Below are 21178 nucleotides of genomic sequence, written 5' to 3'. Positions count from 1 at the left end.
CCAAGGACATGGTGTTACTGCTGGTTGCGTCCTCCAAACAAACTTCCATGAGGGTAACTATTTCCAAACATCAAAATTTTATGGCACGACGTAGGCTAACTTTTATTTCTACAAGAAAACAAGGTTTCAAGACGCGTATTTCCCTCTCCAGAACAAATCCTTCTTCTCAATCCATCTCTTAACATTTATATGAAGACAATATATATTATTACATGACATACATAGGATGTAATGTAATAATTTAGGAATGGTTGGTGCTACGAAATACTAATGGTGTAGTAAAATATCAAATTGGAAAAGTACATTTGACGTGCATGTGACCGGCTTAATCCGATGCATTTTTTCGGCTATTTTAACAAATTTTGGTCATTTTTTCCTCAATGTGTGAATGATTTTAAAGTTACAGGACAAAATTTACAAAAATGGATACGTACAGAACTAGAATTACAATTTTTCCAGTTACTTAAAGGCTTAGTCATTTAATTGCATGCATAGGTCTCCCCTTCAAGTATGCGAAGCACAGGCTCGACGAAATCGACACCGAGAACTACGTGTGCAAGTACACTTTGATCGAAGGAGATATTCTTGGAGACAAGCTGGAAAAGATCATCTACGAGCTCAAACTTGAGGAATCAGCAGATGGAGAGTGCGTGATCAAGTCCAAGACTGATCTTCACCTCAAGACTGGTGTTGAGCTTAGTGATGACGAAATTAAGAACGGCAAGGACATGGCTCTGAACATCTTTAACGCTTGTGAAGAGTACCTCTCCGCCAACCCTCATGTCTGCGCCTGAACATCTTCCTAGTCCATGATGAAAACAAACTATGTATTCAGTTCTTCAGTTTCGTGTTCTTTTCTGAGTGAGAGAGTGCGTTTGTCTTAATAATAAAGGGACGATGGTTCCTGTTGTTTTCGATCATGGTTTTTCATATAAATTCTCCCAACTGGGATGAAAGTCTTTGTTTGGTTTAGTCCACGACCACCTTCTCGAAAAATTTGAATTAAAGAATACAATCATTTAATATTTAGGTTTTGTAAGCATTTTTGATTGCGTAGTTTATGCTATTTAATGTTTTTGTCTTTTTTTTAATTTTTAGAGTAGTATTTTGATCCTATAATTAGAATTTACTCTTCTTGCCTCAAAAATATATGTTCATCTCATATGATTTTTCAAAATTAGGACTATTATTCCTATTAATTCATTTTTATCAATATTTTTATCATTTAACTTTTTAGTGTAATTAAAACTTTGATCATGCATATTTTTAATTTTCGTGTTTCAATCATTTCTTTTGTTTGAGTTCACCTTTCCTACTGGTGGTGATATATTCCGGCGAATAGAAATATTGAAATTATGAAAATTAAAAAGATATCCTAAACCACTACCCTAAAAAATTAAGGCTTTGGCCGAACTGAATTCAAATCCTGAAAGGGGGACCTACAAAAAAAGGCATTAGCACTTACGTTCAAGTTAGATTTGGATTCAAGATTGAATAAAATAAAAAAAGTAAGTAAATTTGATTAAGAATTGAGATATAGTGAATAAAATGAGTTAAAAGTGTACGAACACGTGATAGTAAGATGGTGAGAATGTGTTTATTTCAGTTTAAGGCATTTTTGTAAATGAATTAATTTTTTATTATGATTTTTTTGTGCTAAATATTTTTGTTCATTTCGAAATTACTCCATCTAAATAATGGTTAAAATATACCCACTTATAAAGATAATTTAATAAATTAACAAAATATATAATTTACCCGTTGTGATAAAAAAATTACACAAAAAACCTCTTGTGAAAAAAAAAATACAGCAATTATTCCTCTGCATTTCAAAAAATGAAACAAATAATCCCTATCTAAACCATTAATAAGGGATAATTTACTTTATTTATTTCAAATTTTGATTTAAAATAATGGATGTGCTTAATTAATTTTGATTTCTTAAGATATTAAACTAAAAAAAATCTAAAAGCAGTAAGATGGTGGGAATGTGATTAGTTATAACAATTTAAGGCATTTTTGTAAATAAATTAACAAAAAATTATGAATCTTTTGTGCTAACTGTTTTTGTTCATTTCAAAATTATTCCATCTAAATAATGATTAATATACACCCACCTATTACAAGAATAATTAAGTAAATTTATAAATAAATTGGTAATATTAATATATCAACTATTTTATCAAACACTTTGGGACATTTTTTTTTCTATTAACAATTGAGTGGATAAGCTGGAATTAAATATTCAGACCTTGTAATATTGACTGGTCAAATTTTTGAATGGACTACAATATAGACAACTTTTTTATGTTTGGATCAAGGATGAATGGTCATTCACGTTCTACGATTTTATGATGATAATGACTCGAATACTTCTTAAGTAATTAATTCACTATGATTAATCACTTGATTCCAATAAAATGATTGAGTTGACCAACAAATTTAATAATCGATATGACTTAATTCATTTTTTATGCAAATTGATGACAGCAAAAAATAATTGTCGATTTTAATAAAAGTATGAAATAATGAAATATAAAGTGATAGAAATTAAGAGACGGTAAATGAGTGAAATTGAAAGTAATTTTTATTTTTATTTTTTTATACAAGTGAGATATCAAAATTCAAATTTAAATGTGGAAGTTCGAGTAAAAAATTAGAGTTGTAGTTTGAAAGTACAGTTGAAGTTTGGAATTAAAGTTGCTATTTTTTGCTAGTGGAGCTCGCAAATTTCTAAACTACTATTAACAGGATGGATAAGATCAAATTCTGCACGGATTTAGTGGATCGTTATCTCTTGACGGTTGGAATCTCGCGATTCATGGGCGCGGATTGAGATTATTCTCTGGATAATGATATCTTTTTAGAGGATAAAGATATCTGTCTAAATTTTCGACAAAATAGTTGAGGGGATCGCGAGACTCCATGACTCAGAGGTTACTTCTAGCAAAAGGCACAACATGTCCCCGATGAAGCGGCTAGTCATCTAATTTTGTGGGGTTTTCTGATTTGTTCTGAGAGATCCTATGTGGATGAGACCTAAATTACATGTGGACGTTAAGTGATATGTGTGGCTGAGAAATTTCAAACCCCTAGGCATCCCTGCAGGCCTATGGGGTCTTCTTGTATCTGGGTTGCATGTAGTTTTTACTCGATTGGACTTCCTGATGGCACTTTGAGCCCTTTTAAGATTTTCTAGATTTACTTTCCTTTGGACTCTTGCAATATATTTTCTTTTTCTTGAACCACTTAGTCTCTTTATATTCGTCTATTTTCATGGGCATCATTGAATTAGTATGTATTTCTTTTTTCTTGCAATATTTTATCTTTTTATATATGTTTTAATCAATGACAAGGACTTTTCGATTTTTTTATATTTTTTTCTTTAAGAAATTACTAATAGAAGGTCAAAGTACAACTATTCAAATTTGTGATAATTTTAATTACTTCTTTTACAAGAAGCATATCTATAATTATCTCCGACATTGAAACTGGGACACCTTTGCAATACCGCAATCTCTTATTCAATATTCAAAGCCACCACAATCAAAGACATTTTGTCAATATGTTCGTTATGTTAATTCCATTTTTTTTCCATAGTACACATCTTTTTGGACTAATATATTGTCTTGAAGAATGCGATCACTACGTCCTTAATTTAGAGATCCAAATTCGAAAATGGATTTAATATCTCAATAATTTAAACCAATAAATACGTTCAAATGAGATAAGAAGTCAACATATTACTATAAAAATAGATATACACTCACATTTATGGGACGACCTGAAACTTACTAATCAAACAAGGTCTGTTTCTCGTCTTTTTGACTAAATAACCATCACTAAGAATTAATTAATATAAAAAATTATCCGACATTTAATTAGAGTACATCTCTTTCTTAATTATTACTTAAACTACACTTTCATTGAGATAATGACTTCCGAATCATGAGATAATTAAAGGAGATCATTTATACGTGTCAATAGTTCTAGTACACTCGATGCCTGTGGAAAAACGAGAGAAATAAAATAATAAAACGAAAAATATTTTACTTATTATTTGTTTTTTATATAGAGTTAATTTAGTTTATACACATGACGGACATCATAGTTACTCTACAGACTTAATCTTTAATAAAATAATATTGATTTATAAAATATTGGATTAAATACAATGCAATTTTTCATAAAAATACCATAATAAAAAAATTCTAAAAAGGAAATTATAGGTCAAAACGACCCTCGATTTTTAAACTAAAGAAAAGATAATTCGAAATGACTCGCTGGCACTGAAAATAATGAACTTCAGCTTAAGGATCGTCTTGTCATTTTTCTTTAGTTACGAAATCTTTTTGCTTGTTAATATTATTAGAGGGGTAACATGTCAATAATCCTAGAAAAGTTTCGAGTACACTCATCAGATTCAAATTTATTAGCATATGATTCTTTTAGAAGAAAATGGCACTGAGATTAAATTTAACATTCCACATGTGTTCGCAATTTTGAATAACATTCATTTTCCCTCGTATAGATAAAGAATATTAAAATTCTAATTTTAAGCAAAATTAAAGTCTTTTTCACCCCACTCCAGAGGGTAAAACGGTCTATTGGTATATGACCGGTTTACACAAATGATATATATGACATACTCGATACATGTACAAAATATTCAAAAAATATTCGTATTCACTCATTTGACTTTATTTTCCAAAACTGCCCCTCAAGTCCAACATATCTAGCCCAGTCGTGACTTGCATTCATTTTTCAGGTTGGACTTGTGTTCATGAGTCTCAAAGATCACAAGTTCTTTATTCATTCATTCATTTAGTTATTTATTTTGTGACTGAATTTGAACCTCTCTCTTCTTGTATGGACTTCAAATCTTGAGCCCGAGGGCTTCATATTGAGTCTAGCTTGCAACTTGTTTTTCGACTAGCCCAATTCGTCAGCATTTTTATACATATTTGTTCCTTGTCGTTAGAATTAGGGATGGATTCAAAAACAAAAATTTGAAAATATTAAACCAATTTTGGGGCATGGTCAAAATAATGTTGTGCCAAGCTTGACTCATTTATACCTGCTAGTTCTAACCCATTATTATGTTAAGGGTAAAAATTATATTTTTTGTTCCATAAGTGGACCTATTTCCAATTTTAGTCCCATACTCAGGCTAATTCGCACATTTAGTCTCATATGTGGATTTTTTTTTTCAATTTCAGGACCAAAGGGGGGATTCCGTTAAACACTTGACGTCAGCCTCAATTTTTTAATAAAATCTTCCCTTTGGTTCTGAAATTAAAAAAAGAAAATCAAATATCACGTGAGTGGAAAAGTCGCACGTGACATGAACTTGAGGTTGAAACAAGGGAAATTACTTTCCTACTTGAAATATGAGTTATTATCTATTTAGCTTCACAATTCTCTTCTTCTCCAGTTTTACATACTTGCAGAAATCATTGACAAAAAAAGGCAACAAAAGATGAGTTCAATTTCATCTACTATGAACTAATTTTTAAAACTTCTCCAACAATTTCGTAAAGGAAATTTTAGTATCCACATAAAAAAATCATAGTTTCTTAATATTTCAATCAAATTCAAATTGCTTAAGGATAATTACACTCACTTCTACTGAGATTTGGTGTAATTACTATTAAATCCCTTATAGTTTAAAAAATTACATTTAGTATTTTTGAGATTTCCTTCCATCTAACAAATAGGACTATCCGTTCGTAAAAATTCACTAAATTTATTGCATTAACAAAAGAACTGAATAAAAATTAAAATTAAACTTTAATTGACTTATTACTGACTTGTTGCAAGTCAAACAAACTTTTTCTAACTAAACTATCCTTATAACAGTGAATATATACATCCTCACAAACATTAACAATATGTCAAGATATATGAGAATAGTTTGATCATAAAAAGATTTGTTTGACATGCAATAAATCAGTAATAAGTCAATTGGGGATAAGTATAGACTTTTATCCAATTCTTTTTGTTAATTTCAATAAATTCATTGAATTTTGACTAATGGAAGAACTTATTTGTTAGATGTAAGCAGACCTCAAAAGTGTTAGATGTAAATTTTCAAATCACATAGAATTTCTGTTACAATTTGAAGTTTTAAAACATCAAAATAATATTTTAATTTTAATTTTCAAATTATAGTGTGTAACACCCTTTTTAATTTTGTAACACTAGACTAATGACCATTATTTCTATTTTAATTTGGGGTGTTACATATCCTATCCTAACGTTATAAATAGGAGGTCCACGGGGTCTAGGAACACACACAAGTCACTCTTGCATCTCAATTCTCACATTTCAATTCTTCTTACTATATATTTTTTGGCAACTTGATAAAGTCTAGTTCTCTAGTCTTCTTGACATGCTTACAATAAATGACACCGGTTGAGGCCTTCTTAGGTTTTATCTTGGAGTAGTACCTGTAGGGAGGGAGGCCATCACGAACATAGGACAACAAAGTGACGTGACTCCTACAAGCCAGCCGTTTTATATTTATTTACATATATCATATGCATTATTTATCTTGATTTGTCAAAGCTATTTAACAGTAAACTAAAATTTGTAAAGGACACGTGTACTAACTACTGAGGGGAGAGTATGATTAAGTATGACATGTCTAATCTCCTCAACTACAATCCTAGCAAGAATATCATATGTACGGCTAGTGTGCTGAAAGATCCGTTGATTCCGTTCTTGCCACAAGTGATACACTAACAATGCCAATAGTGCGCGGTATGAGGCGTAGATGACGTGCTTCCCCCTCCATTTAAGCAACATCCACTCTATGGCAATATTCCACGATCGAATAGGCCATCAGACCCGTAAAACCATCCGAATATCTGCAATGCACTGACGGACATAATGGCACTGAAAGAATAAATGCTCATGTGTCTCAGAGATTCCTCTTGGCAAAGGACACATACCCCATCGGTGTGGTGTAGCCATGATTTGTCAAGAGTAGATAACTTTCCCAAAATGGCAAGCGATAAGATAAATTAGTTGCGGAAAATCTTCAAAGCACACAAAAATAGTGAAATCCAGCCTACTAATTAGAGGAATAGAACAATATAGATAATGATGATGATTTATGTGGTCTAGTGTTTGAGCAAGAACAAGAGCAGCATAAGCCATATCTGATCTGATGTCCCAAAACACAAGTAAATACATAAGAACATAACAACATAAATAGCTAAAAGTCTTTAAGTGACCAAGAGTAATAAGTTCTCGGCATAATTAAAGACATAATGGACAATAATTAGTACAATTAAAAGTTTTCAAAAACATCTTAAAGCATCTAAAAGTTTCAAGAAGCATTCTACACTATAAACTACAAGAACTAAATATCAGATGAAAATAATTAATATTTTTATTTATTGTGATTATCATTGTTCTTACTAATTCAATTTTTCATAAAAACTAAACACTTATACATGTTGTAAGTCGAACTTACAGTGCCTTAATTGCGTGGGTAATTGAAGGTGAAATTTCAGATGGTCATTACTTTTTATTCAGAAGGAGTTATGGACGATCTATCTATAGTTTCGATTGTCTTCAAGAGGAGAATCTAACCCCTCGCACTATTGTCGCAAAGGACCATTATTTATTATGAAATTCTATCAATTCAACCACCATCATGGCATTTCTTTAGAATTTTCTATTTTTTAGCCCATTATTGTTATTTTTCATATTTTCTAGAGTTATCTTGGGGCCTCATTATTTTTCACGATAATTATTAGGGTGTTAGGCTATTTTTTGACCGAATTTTAGGGGATTTTGTGACAATCCAAAATTTAGCGCGTTTCAAACATATTTTATCTAAATTATAACTCTTCCTTTTAAGTGGAAACTAACTCTATTAAGAGTGTCATTTAACAACAAAATATTTTTCTTTCAATTTTGAGTTTTCAGAATATTGGAGTCGTGCTCTCTGTGCTTCCATTTCTATTGCCTGGCTCCACTGTTATATATTTATCAAAGAATAATACGGTAAATATAAAAGAAAGTTACTAAGTTTTTACGAATAAGATTGTCAAAAAAATCCTTATTTTGAATTAAATTATATAAAAAGTTGGTCATAATAATGTATAAATATTAAAAGAACATTACTTCAAATAAAATAAAATGATTACGGAAATATATTATTACAATAGGAGAAAATGCATAAAAACCCCCTGCATTTTAAAAAATATGCGAAAAACCCTTCTGTTATGAGAATAGGTTAAAACCCCTCCACCCCTTACCCCTGCTGCCCCCCCCCCCCCCCCCCCCCCCCCCCCCCCCCCCCCCCTTTCTTAACCCCCCCCCCCCCACACCCCTCCCCCCGCCTTCCCCCTGCTGCCCCCCCCCCCACCCCACCATCATTTCCGTCGCGATGGTGCAGTTTCTTAAAAGAGTCCTATCTCTGTAAATTCTTTACCAAATTCCTAATCTCTTTATGCTCTTTTTAACTTTGAAAGCTCAAATCGAACTTTTTATAAATGGGTGTTGCAATATGCATAGCAACTTATGTATTTTCTACTTCAATAAATTGAACATTAAAATCTTTGAAATAATTAGTTAATTTTATCGAATTAATTATTCATATAATTTAAAATCTATTTAACGGTTGATAGTTTTATAATTTCTTTTTAATTCTAAACTAAATCCAACTTATAAATACGGTGTAATTTTATTCTAAATTAAAATTTGTTGAATAAATTGTTGGAGTCAATTTGGTTTGAAATGCTGTTATCAGCCGTAAGTAACTGCCCGTTTACGTAGCTGCCGCCTCAGTCTTTCCCTCCTAAACCATCCTTTAAAAATCAGTTTCAGATCAAACAGGAAACAGAAAAGAAAATTTTCGGTGATTTGAATTATAGAAAGAAGTGGAACGATGAGCGATGATCAAGAGCGCAAATTCTTCCAAGAACTCCGCGATGAAGACTGCATTTCGAGGTCCTTGCTCCACCTCTCCACCACCGCCCACCACCAATCAACCACCGTCGTTCCGCCCTCTGATTGCACCACCACATGTAGCAATCCCATCAAAAGACACTCCATTTTATCGCCATCATCGTCGTCGCAACAACCATCTTGCAGAAGGGCCACTCTCCATCCCCCTTCTTCCCCCTCCACCACCGCCGCTGCCGCCGATTACCGCCTCCTTGGCTTCACCAAACTCCCACTTCCACACCCTTTTCCTGCCGCTTCGCCGCCCCCTCTCCGCCGCACCATTTCCGAGCCCATATACTCCACTGACACCTTCAATTCTGCCGGCCCGCCACCGCAATTTTCGGGATTTCCCACTTCTCCAGGCCCAGTCTTGAACCAACCACTACAAGAAAGTTCCAACAGAAATACTGTTCAAGAATCATATACACTTCCAGATACACTGCCAGTTATCCACCGCACTGTTTCTGATCCCAATCTCATCCGCAATCAGCAGGTGGTATCTGGCAGCGGAACGCCTCCGCTCCCACCTCTGTCAAGAAATGTTTCGAGGTCTCCGAGTCGTGGAGAGAGCCCTAGTACCAAAGTGGGTCGACATTATCTTCAATTTCCAGTTGTATCAGTAAATTCTTTATATTCCTATACAATTTGATCATTGAGAAACAGAGCATTTGTGTTTGTGTTTAATAGCAGAGGCTGAAAAGAATGAGGGACCGGCTGAAAGAGATGAGCCAGTGGTGGAATCAAGTCGTGCGTGAAGGTGAAGAAGACGAAAATGAGACCGAAAATTATAGCACTGACAACTTTACCAATGTCCGAGTTAATTTTCAGTTTTTTCACTTTCTTTTCGGATTTTCATGTTTACTTTTCTCGCTTAAATTTCTCCGTGTATGAGTAGAATTTTGGACTTCTCTTGGCTATTCTCTTGTCATTCATACGAGGCAGCTCTTCTTTGAAATGTTTCAGATTATTTAAGTTCTTGTTGTTTCAATTATTTCATGGCTGAGAGGATCTTTGATCTTTACTATATCATGTTCAGTTGCACTCATGAATCTTGAAACCTGCTCTTTTTCTAAGCCGTTTATGTCAATTTCCTGTTTAGTAAGACGTTCTTTGGTGTAACGTTGCAGGAAGAATCTGAGAATGACATGGAAAATCCTCCACAGGAAGCTGTGTGGGTCGAGAAGAACGGCGAGTCCCTAATCCTCCACTTCAAGTGCCCTTGTGGTAATGAATATCAGATTCTTCTTTTTAGGCAAAACTGCTACTACAAATTGACAAATTACAAAACCCACTGAAGTGATCAATTTCGATGCAAGGACGCTACCTATCAGTTCATTCCATGCATTCATCACTCAAGAGACTCTTAGTTGCATGTGTAAAGTTGGTTCATGGATTGTGCCTCTGACAGACAAAATATTCCAAGACAAAGACAATGGTTCTTCTGCTTTCCTGCTGTTTCACTTTTGGCTGATGGGCAAAATTAAATAAAGGTAGCATACTTATATAGTTTCTCCACTTCTTGTGGATGAAAAAATGAAGTTTTCAGTAAAGAGTTGTGATGACTTTAATTGTTTCTCGATTGATCATAGTGTAATTCAAGATAACTTTTACGGGACATGGCATTTTACATTATCTCTTTTATTGAACTATAAGTAGTGTTCTTCATTGGAATGAGACTATAGGTAATGTTTCTTTGTTACCTTGAGTACTACGGGTGTTGCTTCAAATGCTTAAGCAAACCAGCGAAGTTTAGTATTGAAAAACATCGGAAAAGTTAGATTACACACTCTAAATGAAGTTTGTGTGTGTTTCCTGTGAAGTGCTCTGCCTGATTCCGTAACATAATCATGCAGTGATTTCTGCATTCAACCTGATCATACAGAGAGAAGAAATGCAAAGACTGGTATAAATTTCACATTTTACACGAAAACTGAGACATGAAATGATGGAAAAGAACATGAAGGATATTACTTATTAAATCGAAATCCACTCCCAAAAGAAGTAAAAGAACAGTAGATGCTTTGTAGTTTCTTCATGAATTGGAACAATCCACAGTTGGAAATTATTAGGCAAAGACATCGGTATTAGTTGCGAGGTACTCTTCACAAGCCTTGTAGAGACCCATAGCCTGTTCTTTGCCGGCTTTTATCTCATCATTGTTTAACATCTCCCTTAGTCCCTTTGTGTGATACTCACTAGTAAGCTTGACTACACACTCTCCATCTTCTCGTTGCAGATCTTTTCAAGCTTTCCGTACATCTCCTTCAATCAAAGTGTACTTACATAGTTCTCAGTGTCGATAGCATCGATCCTGTGCTTCACAAACTTGAAGTGGGCACCTGTCAAATGAAATAAAATCCATAAGACATAATTATCTTAGAAACAAACACAAGAAAGATTAACAACATTCTCTTTTCTCCAAATATTTCTTTTTATTAGACTAACCATCAGGGAAGTTTGTATGCCTAATGCATCCAACACCAACACTGTTGCCTCCTCCGACCGTCTCAATGCTCTCGATGGAATGGGGCATGAATTTTGACACGACATCATGTCAGTCTGAAATCAGAGGCGTAAACAGCCTGGAGGGACAAACGTTAGTTTTCAGTTCCTTGAAGAAGCTCTTGATGCCCATGTTTGCTTGAAGAGAGGAAATTTTAACGGAAAGACTCAGAGTTGTGCTGAAAACAGAAGCTGTGAGGGAAATTTATCTTCAAACTCGTGCAGAAAACCGAAGCTTTAAGGACTATTTATAGGCATTGTTTAGAATAAAGCAACTTGCCAAAACAAAGCCAAAAATGTCAACATTCAGAGCAGTTTGCATATCTGCTTTGTATAATCAATAAAGCCTCTTCCATGTCTGTTCTTTGAGATTGAACTGCTTATTTCTATAACTACACCATATGAAAAAAATGGCAGCATTTTATTTTATTGTGTGACTTATGTATAAAAAATTAATTTTATTCTTTCTAGGAAAATAAATACTTCTAATATATCCATCACATAGCTTCTCAAACGTATTACTAGCATTAGAAAGAGTGGTCCGTTCGAGAGTAAGCAATAGCAATGAAGGAAAATGAAGTCTATACAATAGCAATGAAGAAAAAAGGTAATCAAATAATTTATGTTTAAATTAAAAAATTAATATAAATAATAAAGAAATTACTGGATCATATTATTCATCACCATATACATTACTTCAACACACATCTATCTTTTGATAATTATATAAACATTCTTGAGGGCATTTTTGCCCTTCAAAAATTACATTAAAGTTTACCCAAGGGTATTTTGGGTTTTAAAGTCTGCCCGGGGTGATTTTTATAATTTTTGAAAAGGAAGGGATAGTGTATGTTAAAGAACAATAAATGAGGGGTGTAAATGTAATTGATGTGCATAAAATAAGGTTAGTCAAAAGAGGCCCACACGATCCAAAAAGAAGAAAAAAACAAGAGGTTCGTAACATTCTAAGAAACTCAAGTCATGAGAGGTGCAAATCATGAGAGGGCCAAAATATTTGATAGGCGGTCTTAGCAGGTGCCTCCCAAAAAACAGACAAACGGGCGGCTTTGGCAAGTGCCCCATAGAAAGTAGATAGATGGACAGCCTTGGCAGGTACTCCCCAAGAAAATAGATTGGCAAATGAAGGAGGTTAAAGGCGTCCCCCTGTCATTTGGCCCATGAAGAGATCTAAAACCCAAGCTAGGCCCACCAATTCATGATGAGGACAACTCGTTGAAAATTACTAGGCTTAGCCCAAGGGGGATGCCCAGTACACTAAGAACGGCTCAAGAAGGAGGCCTGGTACGAGGCTTGCCTTCCAAGCCCAACTCTGGGGGAAGGGAGACGTCCTCAAGAAGCTGAACTCCTTGACCTAAAAAGACTCCTTGCAGAACAAGAGTCCTCGCATAGACGGAGCCTCCTCCAACAAAAAACGTGTTGCTCAAGTCAACGAGGAGATAAAATTGTGCCTTATCCCTAAATTTTCGCCTTCTTTCTCGAAAAGCCAGGTCATCCAAAGTTTCTGCCAAGAGGCACTCCTTCTCTATAAATACACACAGCCCCCCTTCAAGAAGCAAAAACCTCACCTCTCAAGAGGGACAACTTCCGTCTACCAAGAGGGATGCCTTCTTCAGTCCTCCAATAGGGATCCCACCTCTATTCATCAAGAGGGACACCTTCAGTCCACCAAGAGGAACACCCTCTAGAATTCGGAAAATCACTCTCTATTTTTATTTTAAAATTCGAATTACACTTTTAACACAATTTCTCTCACGAAATTGCTTCTCTATCATGATTTCTTTTTACATTTTATTTCTTACAATTATTTTTCTCCTAAATTCGATATTAACTTGGGCTTGGAGTGCTAACGCCTTTTTTGCAGGTTCCCTATTCAAAATTGGCATTCACTTCGACTCAAGCTTTGAGCATAGTCCATATCAATTGGACCCGTGTGTTTTTTGAACACATTAGTAATTATCCCTAAATTTAAAGTACATAAGTCCTAGTGGAGGAGAGACATGATATGTACTTAGGTTTTCTACACGAGTTTGAAGAAATAAGTAAATATGTATCTAATATTAATAGGGTAAATTCAACATACCCCTGTGATATGTAAAAATATCAAATATCGTCTATGAAACTCTTAATATAAAAAATCACCCCTATGTTATGAATAAATAATCACACCGTCCCTTGTTCAATTTGAGCCTATTTTTTCAGAAACAATAACTAAAATGCCCCTCTTAGTCAACGGATCAAACTAGATTTATTAATATATAATTATTTTAATTTATAACTATTAAAATATACTTATAATATATATATATATATATATAATTTATAAAAAATATTATTGTCATAATCCGCCTGGGAGACGCCGGTCGCCCAGAAGTGGAGGGCGATATTGTCGCCCTCTTTCCGATGGGCGACAGGATCGCCCTCGTTGCATTGGGATAAGCATGAAAAGATCTGCTACGAGATCAAGTTTGAGGCCTCAGAAGATGGAGGTTGTATCATCAAGCTTAATAGTGAGTACCACGCAAAGGGAGATGTTGAACTTAACGATGATGAGATAGAAGCCAGCAAGGAACAGGCTAAGGGGCTCTACAAGGCTTGTGAAGATTACCTTGCACCCAATCCTGATGTCGGTGCATAATAATTTCCAACTCTGTATTATTCTAATTGATGAAGAAACTATGCAGCATCTGTTCTTCTTTTTCTTCTATTTGAGTGGATTTGGATTGAATAAGTGAGCATCTTTCATGTTCTTTTCCATAATTTCATGTCTCAGTTTTCATGTAAAATGTGAAATTTATACCCAGTCTTTGCATTTCTTCTCTGTGCATGATCAGGCTTAATGCAGAAATCACTGCATGAATACATTACAGAATCAACCAGTGTTCAGTAACTTTTGCCGTGTTTTTCAATGCTAAACTTGGCTGGTTCTTAAGCATTTGAAGCAACACCCGTACAACTCGGGTAACAAAGAAACACTACCTATACAAGCGTAGCTACGTTAAGTGGCCCAATCTTGTTTTGTTCGTCAGGTATCCGACTGGATTTGAATTATCAAGGTTAAAGTTTCATTAAGATGATGAACGCTACTTACGGTTCAAGAAAAGAGAATGCAAAATGCACGTTCGGTATAAGTTAACTTGGATTCTGCTCTGCCCAAGTGAGAAACAATTAAATTCATCACAACCCTTTACTGTAAACTTCAGTTTCATACATCAGAACTGGAGAAACCATGTAAGTATGCTATCTTTATTTCATTGTGCACATCAGCTAAAAGTGAAAAAGCAGGAAAGAAGAACTATTATTTTTCACTGGATTTGTTCGTCCATCAGAGGTGCAACCCATGAACTAACTGTACACAACCTAAAAATCTTCGAGTAATGGTTGCACGGAAGGATGGATAGCTGAGTGCCCTTATGTTGAAATTGATCTATTTTCATTGAGTTCTGAAATTCGTCAATTTGTAATAGCAGTTACTCCTAAAAAGAAGAATCTGATATCCGTTCCCGCAAGGACACTTGAAATGGAGGACTAGGCACTCACCGTTCTTCTCGACCCACACAGCTTCCTGTGGAGGATTTTCCATATCAATCTCAGATTCGTCCTGTGATATTGAGCCAGAAAACTTTTGTTAAACAGAAAATTGACATAAACAGTGATGAACAAGAGCAGATTTCAAGAATCATAAAAATACATGAAATCAAAGGGAAGGATGCCACTGAATCTGTAGACATTCTCATATGCTTGCCGAAGCTAACTTTAAATCATCCAGACAGATTTCAGTTACGTAATCAAAATTAAGGCTTGCTTATTGATAATGATCAAGAAATAGTGAGGAACAACAGACATGTAAAGCAGAAGATAAAGTGAAGAAACTGAAAATTAACTCGGACATTGGTGATGTTGTCAGTGCTGTAATCTTCAGATTCATTTTCTTCTTCTTCGCCTTCACACGCGACTTGATTCCACCACTGGCTCATCTCTTTTAGCCGGTCTCTCATTCTCTTCAGCCTCTGCTAGTAAACACAAACATTAATGATCTGTTTCTCAACGATCAAATTCTATAAAGAATATAACAAATTTACAGATACAAGTGGAAATTGAAGAGTACGTCCACCCACTTTGGTACTAGGACTCTCTCCACAGCTCGGAGACCTCCAAACATTTCTTGACAGAGGTGGGAGCGGCGGCGTTCGGCTGCCAGCCACCACCTGCTGATTGCCGACGGGATTGGGATCCGAAATCGTGCGGTGGATAACTGGCAGTGTATCTGGAAGTGTATATGATTCTTGAACAATATTTCTGTTGGAAATTTCTTGCAGTGGTTGGTTCAAGACTGGGCCTGGAGAAGTGGGCAATTCCGATAATTGCGGTGGCGTGGCGGCAGAATTGAAGGTGTCAGTAGAGTATATGGGCTCGGAGATGGTGCGGCGGAGAGGGGGCGGCGAAGCGGTTGGAAAAGGGTGTGGAAGTGGGAGTTTGGTGAAGCCAAGGGGGCGGTAATCGGCGGTGGAGGATGGGGAAGAAGGGGGATGGAGAGTGGCCCTTCTGCAAGATGGTTGATGCGACGATGATGGCGATGAAATGGAGTGTCTTTTACATGTTGTGGTGTAATCCGAGGTGGTTGGCGGAACGACGGTGGTTGGTTGGTGGTTGGCAGCGGTGGAGAGGTGCAGCAAGGATCTCGAAATGCTGTCTTCGTCGCGGAGTTCTTGGAAGAATTTGTGTTCTTGATCATCGCTCATCGTTTCCCTTCTTTCTTTGATTCAAATCACCAAACAATTCTTTTCTGTTTGATCTGAAACTGATTTTTGAAGGTTGGGTTAGGAGGGAAAGACTGAGGCAGCAGCAGCTGTGTAAATTGGCAGTTATTGCCGGAGTCCACCACCAATTGGGTTGGTGTACGCATGCAAATTGCAATGTGATTCTATTACTATTACTATTAACTAAATAGGTAGTTCATAATAATTAAATTTTAAATAAAATTTTGAAAATTTACTTTCTAAAACTTAAATTCATAAATTTTTAAGTTATATTAATCATTGTTGCCTATGATCGTGAGTATATAAAAAAGAACAGTGATGTGAAATGGAGAGAAAAAATTGTGATACGAAAGAAAAAAGCTTGTGAGAACAAAAAGAATATTGGATGAAGTCATTGGAAAAAATATAGAAATTTGTTAAAAAATACCAACAAACATGGAGAAATTTGCATAGAGAGAAATATGGAGTAGTAGCTGAGAGATTTTTTATTAATAAAAATTATGATATTATTAAAAAATTTTGAAATTGCTATTTTGTCCAAATTTATTTTAAAGGGAAGAAATGAATTTAAGAATAAATTTGGGTATTCAAAATCAATACAACAAAAGATTTTTTTTAATAATAGTATGTAAATGTTCTTCAACCTTATTATATTTTTAGAAAATTATTTTTGCTTTGGTTCTTCTTCATAAAACTTTAAGTTTTAGCCAATTTTTACATATGCTATTTAAAATTAATTATTCCATTAATCTCCTCATTAAGTGATGTCATTATACTTTTTTATAATTATAATTATAAGTGTGGACATAAATCGAATGTGCGTATGGGTGGCAATTAGACCCGTACCCGATGGGACACGCCTCTAATGGGGTGGGTCTGAGTCCAAAAAATATTAGCTGGGGCGGATAAAGGGTTCTAAAACTTAGGACCCAGACCCGACTCAATAATATATAATATATATATATATATAATACATATATATTTTACTTAGGAGACATTGATGTGTACTCGTCGTTGGTTGTGAATGAGGTAAATGGTAAGTAAAATTTTAATTATATTTTTCTTTTACTTATTGTGGTAGAATAAATATTAATAAAATATTATATTTTTTTGTTTGTTTACTGTTAGATACTTGTTCAACAGTTGAAAATTTGAAAAATTGTCTAACGATTCTTGATTAGGAAGAAGATGAATGATGATGTTGTATTTATTTTTATTTGAGAATTTATTTTTGGATTTGAATATTTGAGGAACAAATTTATTTGTAACTGATATGTTAATTTTTTTTTTTTATATTTGCACAACAAATAAAAAGTAAAAATAAAATTGGGCCCACCAGGTTAGACCCGCCCCGATAAATTTTGTACCATGCGGAGCGGGACGAGTCCAGGATCCTTCCCAAAGTTGGAGGGGCGGGTCCTCGATCCACCCAACCCACCCCAAATCCGCCCGTTGCCACTCCTAAGTGTGCAGTAATCAATAGTATAAAATAATTTATAGCATCCTATATTTATGTTCAATGTATCTAAATTATTGTAATTTTATGTAATAACAAGAACAAATATCCCTAAGAATATCACATTTTTGTAGGAACCCCTTTTTAAATGGAAAACTAACACGGTCAAAATTATTGAATCCTCTAGAATGAGAGTCCTTTCCCTCGTATGTGTTAGATTTTGGCCAGGATCATTTTTATTTGGTAGGTCCTGAAGTTCAACCCACCACCTAATGCCCCAAACCGTCGACCTACTCCACCAACCCATGATCCGACCCGATCCCAATTAAACCCCTAAATCTACCATCTTTGATTTGCTGCCCCCACTCTCTCTCTTCTTCGCAGCCGCGGCAGTTCTCCCTCTTTCTCTGTTTTTCTTCTTCATTTTCAATGGCTTTGGAAATAATTTCCACCGCCTAAATCTACTTCATTTCTTCAATATAAATTAGCCCCCTTAAACTGAAGAAAGTATGAGCCATCTACGAAGAAAATCGAGAGTTTTTGAGATATGGGTTTTTGTGACTTAACCCTTAGTGGCCGTGGTTTCTTGGTGCAACTGGTGGTAGGTTGTGGGCGATGAGGCTGTGTGCTTCGTTCCTCCTGATCTTGGCTCTCTGAGGCTCTTTGATTTTGTTTCGATCTTTTTACGTTTTCGCTTTATTTTTTAATATTACGGTTGTTGTAACTCTGATTATTGTTATAATTATGCTTGGTTGTTTCATTATTGGGCTCATCGCACTGGCATAAAATCCCAACAGTATGCATGAATGGCTTCCTCCTACGACATCTAGGGTTTGTTGTTGTCCAATGATATGAGGTTTTGTCAAAACCTTGTGGTTAATCAGTGTGAGATCTCCTCTCTACTCCAATATTTCCTTGGTCGTTTGAGAAGAACTTGTTGGTTCTTAGTCCTATCATCAATGATTAAAACCCCAGAGAGGTTAACTTGGACTGGTCTGAATTTCATGTCCACATCCACGGACTTCCCCTAAGCAAGATGACTAAGGACATGGCTAGCTTCATCAAAAACCAACTAGGTCGCTTTGTAGAGGTAGAGACATACCGTGTCGAAAATACTTGGGGTGCTTTACTCCAAATTCATGTGGCGATCAACGTGACCAAACCACTTTGTAGGGTTAAACTTCGTACAACTCTTGGTGATGAACAATTGGTTTTGCTTACCTACGAAATGTTTCCTAATTTCTTCTATCTATGTGGGTGTATTGGGTTTCTATTGAAGGTTTGTGATATTCGCTTCAACCATGATTTCATTGACTGATGGATATTACAAACTTAACGGTAGAGATTGCGGGCAACTGCACTGAAAGCCATGAGTTTCTTGCTGGAACTGTCAAGGGGCCCCTTGCACAGTTCGTATGCTCAAGGAGCTTATCCAAGCCCACTGGCCCTCGTTTTCTTGGCCAAGACCAACAGTAATCCCCACCATATTGATTCACTTAAAAGAAGTTTTTGATAGTTTGGTTGCTCTATGGGTTCCCAAGTTGTAGTCAGGGTTTAGCCCTTCTATGGGATAAATCTATTTCAGCACAATTCCAAAACTTTGCCCGTACCATACTGATATTAATATCCATTCAGACTCGGGAGGCAAAGCATGACAATTTATAGGTTTCTACGCTTCGTTGAAGCAAGTCGAAGACATATCTCATGTGAATTGCTATCCACTTTCCATGCTATGTACATTGTGCATGGCTTTGCACCGGCTATTTTAATAAAATACTGGATCGCTCGAAAAAGGATGAGGGTTGGTCACGCCCTCATGGCAGATGAGAAATTTTTGTGAGGCTTTGGAGTCTTGTGATCTTCAAGATCTCGGGTTCGAAGGTAATCCCTTTACTTGGTGCAATAGGCATCTTGCACTTGATATAATTTATAAAAGACTTGATCGAGCTCGCGGTGACTCCAAGTGGAAAACTTTGTATCCAAATACTGTGGTTCAATACATCTCTGTTACTAGCTCTGATCATTTATCCATTCTTGTTGATCTAGTGGTTGTTTCTCTTCCACCTCGTACTCAGCTTAAACTCTTTCGACTTGAAACTAGTTGGGCCTCATCGAAGGGCTGTGAACAAGTAGTGATGGACTCCTGGAATTCTGGTCCTAGGAATGGGTCGTCTTCTCTTCTCGCAAAGAATAAATGGGATATCATTGGAGCTCGTCTTACCACTGCCACTTCCTGGGTTCTTCCTTCCTCTCCAGCCACCTGTATATATCTGTTAAAACTTTTGCATAAATAATAAACACAATAAGGTGAAAGTGGTCTCCTAACCACACTAAGGCCGCAACCAACCAAATTGGTTCCCGTTTAGAATAAACAAGAAAGTGTCTGTTGAAATGCAAAGCGCATAATTTGTTAATTAACGTTTGAAAAACATGACACATTTGATCCTTCTAGCAGTCCAACGTTAGGAAATGAATGAAAAATTTGCACGTAGAAAGCACATAATCCGTTAATTAATGGTTTGCTGACTTATCTATAAAAAAAAAAATAAGAAAAAAGCTACCAACCTGCCAAGTTGGACACTAGCATATGAAAAACACGTGGGAATTGGAATGATATTTTACAATTTGTGGAAATCAAATGTGAGAACCCCAAATTTCATGAAAACTCTAAACCAAATTCTCTCAAATCGGCACCCAAATTTTTGCTTCAAAATTGCTGAAATTTATTGAAAGACTTATTTATTTTTACTTTTCTCTCTCTATTTCTAAAATATTAAAATAAAATATTCAAAATACAAAGTCAGATGTACCATCTATCTTCATCACACATTTATTTATTTTTATTTTTCTCTCTTTATCTTCAAAATATCAAAATAAAACACTCAAAATACAAATTTAAGTATTATTCTAGTGTTTTAGGCGGAGGAACTTCGGGTTAGAGAATGATGTTGAGGAATCATGATTAAACCATGTCCCCAACTTAAAATATTGTAAGTCTTTTAAAGGTGTGTGATTCTGTTCATTTATATAATTTTATATATAACAAAAATCTTTTTATGTTAAAGTATACAAATTTTAAAATTAATTTTTTCTAATACATGTGGTAGTAAGATGTTTGAGACGTTTTATAGGGAAAAATGTAATTTTGGCTTAATTTCTTAATGGCGGTGGCAAATTTAGTTCAGGTTTAATTTAAAATAGGGAATCAGGATAATTTTAAAAAAATGGCAATTTACGGACCAAATTTATGCAAAATTAGGGCATTTTGCCATTTTTTTTAAAATTATCTAATTCTCTATTTTGAATTGAACTAGTACTAAAATTGCCACCTTTATTAAAAAACTCGCTAGAAATTCGAAATTGCATTTTTCCCAATTTTTAAATATAATATGGTACTAAAACGATACAAAAGCTTTTGAATTTTCTAACTAACATTGCACGTCAAATTGAATTGCAATTTTCATTTCAAAACGACATGAAT

The 21178-nt window shown here is 35.1% G+C and overlaps 4 protein-coding genes across 7 annotated transcripts in view; 2 read left to right on the top strand and 2 right to left on the bottom strand.

Annotated features, from left to right (window-relative positions):
• The window catches only part of LOC105158718 (pathogenesis-related protein STH-2), a 1119-nt gene extending 87 nt beyond the window's left edge, over positions 1 to 1032 (top strand). The window contains exons 2-3 of the mRNA XM_011075558.2: positions 6 to 53; positions 496 to 1032. Of these exons, the coding sequence (XP_011073860.1) occupies positions 6 to 53; positions 496 to 794 (347 nt within the window). The 3' untranslated portion in view covers positions 795 to 1032. The remainder of the gene's footprint in view (positions 1 to 5; positions 54 to 495) is intronic.
• Positions 8866 to 10572, top strand: LOC105158717. 4 transcript variants are annotated; one of them, XM_020692894.1, is made up of 3 exons: positions 8866 to 9544; positions 9652 to 9771; positions 10089 to 10572. In XM_020692894.1, the coding sequence occupies exons 1-3, from the start codon at positions 8903 to 8905 to the stop codon at positions 10254 to 10256; spliced, it is 930 nt and encodes a 309-aa protein (XP_020548553.1). In that variant the 5' UTR covers positions 8866 to 8902; the 3' UTR covers positions 10257 to 10572. The 4 variants fall into 4 exon arrangements, with proteins under 4 accessions (XP_020548553.1, XP_011073859.1, XP_020548552.1 ...); XM_011075557.2 differs by having other exon boundaries at positions 9652 to 9777; XM_020692893.1 differs by having other exon boundaries at positions 9649 to 9771.
• LOC105158716 (major pollen allergen Aln g 1-like) lies at positions 11027 to 11494 on the bottom strand. The gene is made up of 3 exons (XM_020692512.1): positions 11407 to 11494; positions 11245 to 11300; positions 11027 to 11140 (listed from the first exon to the last, which is right to left on the bottom strand). Exons 1-3 carry the CDS (start codon positions 11492 to 11494, stop codon positions 11027 to 11029), a joined length of 258 nt encoding a protein of 85 aa, XP_020548171.1.
• LOC110011714 lies at positions 12750 to 16374 on the bottom strand. Its single transcript, XM_020692511.1, has 5 exons — positions 15600 to 16374; positions 15366 to 15491; positions 15022 to 15082; positions 14282 to 14332; positions 12750 to 13027 (listed from the first exon to the last, which is right to left on the bottom strand). The coding sequence occupies exons 1-5, from the start codon at positions 16221 to 16223 to the stop codon at positions 12750 to 12752; spliced, it is 1140 nt and encodes a 379-aa protein (XP_020548170.1). The 5' UTR covers positions 16224 to 16374.

Source organism: Sesamum indicum, linkage group LG3 (genome assembly GCF_000512975.1).
Source record: "Sesamum indicum cultivar Zhongzhi No. 13 linkage group LG3, S_indicum_v1.0, whole genome shotgun sequence".
NCBI classification, from domain to species: domain Eukaryota; kingdom Viridiplantae; phylum Streptophyta; class Magnoliopsida; order Lamiales; family Pedaliaceae; genus Sesamum; species Sesamum indicum.
The sequence above is the reverse complement of the archived record's forward strand: the minus strand, read 5'-3'. Positions and strand labels throughout refer to the sequence as shown.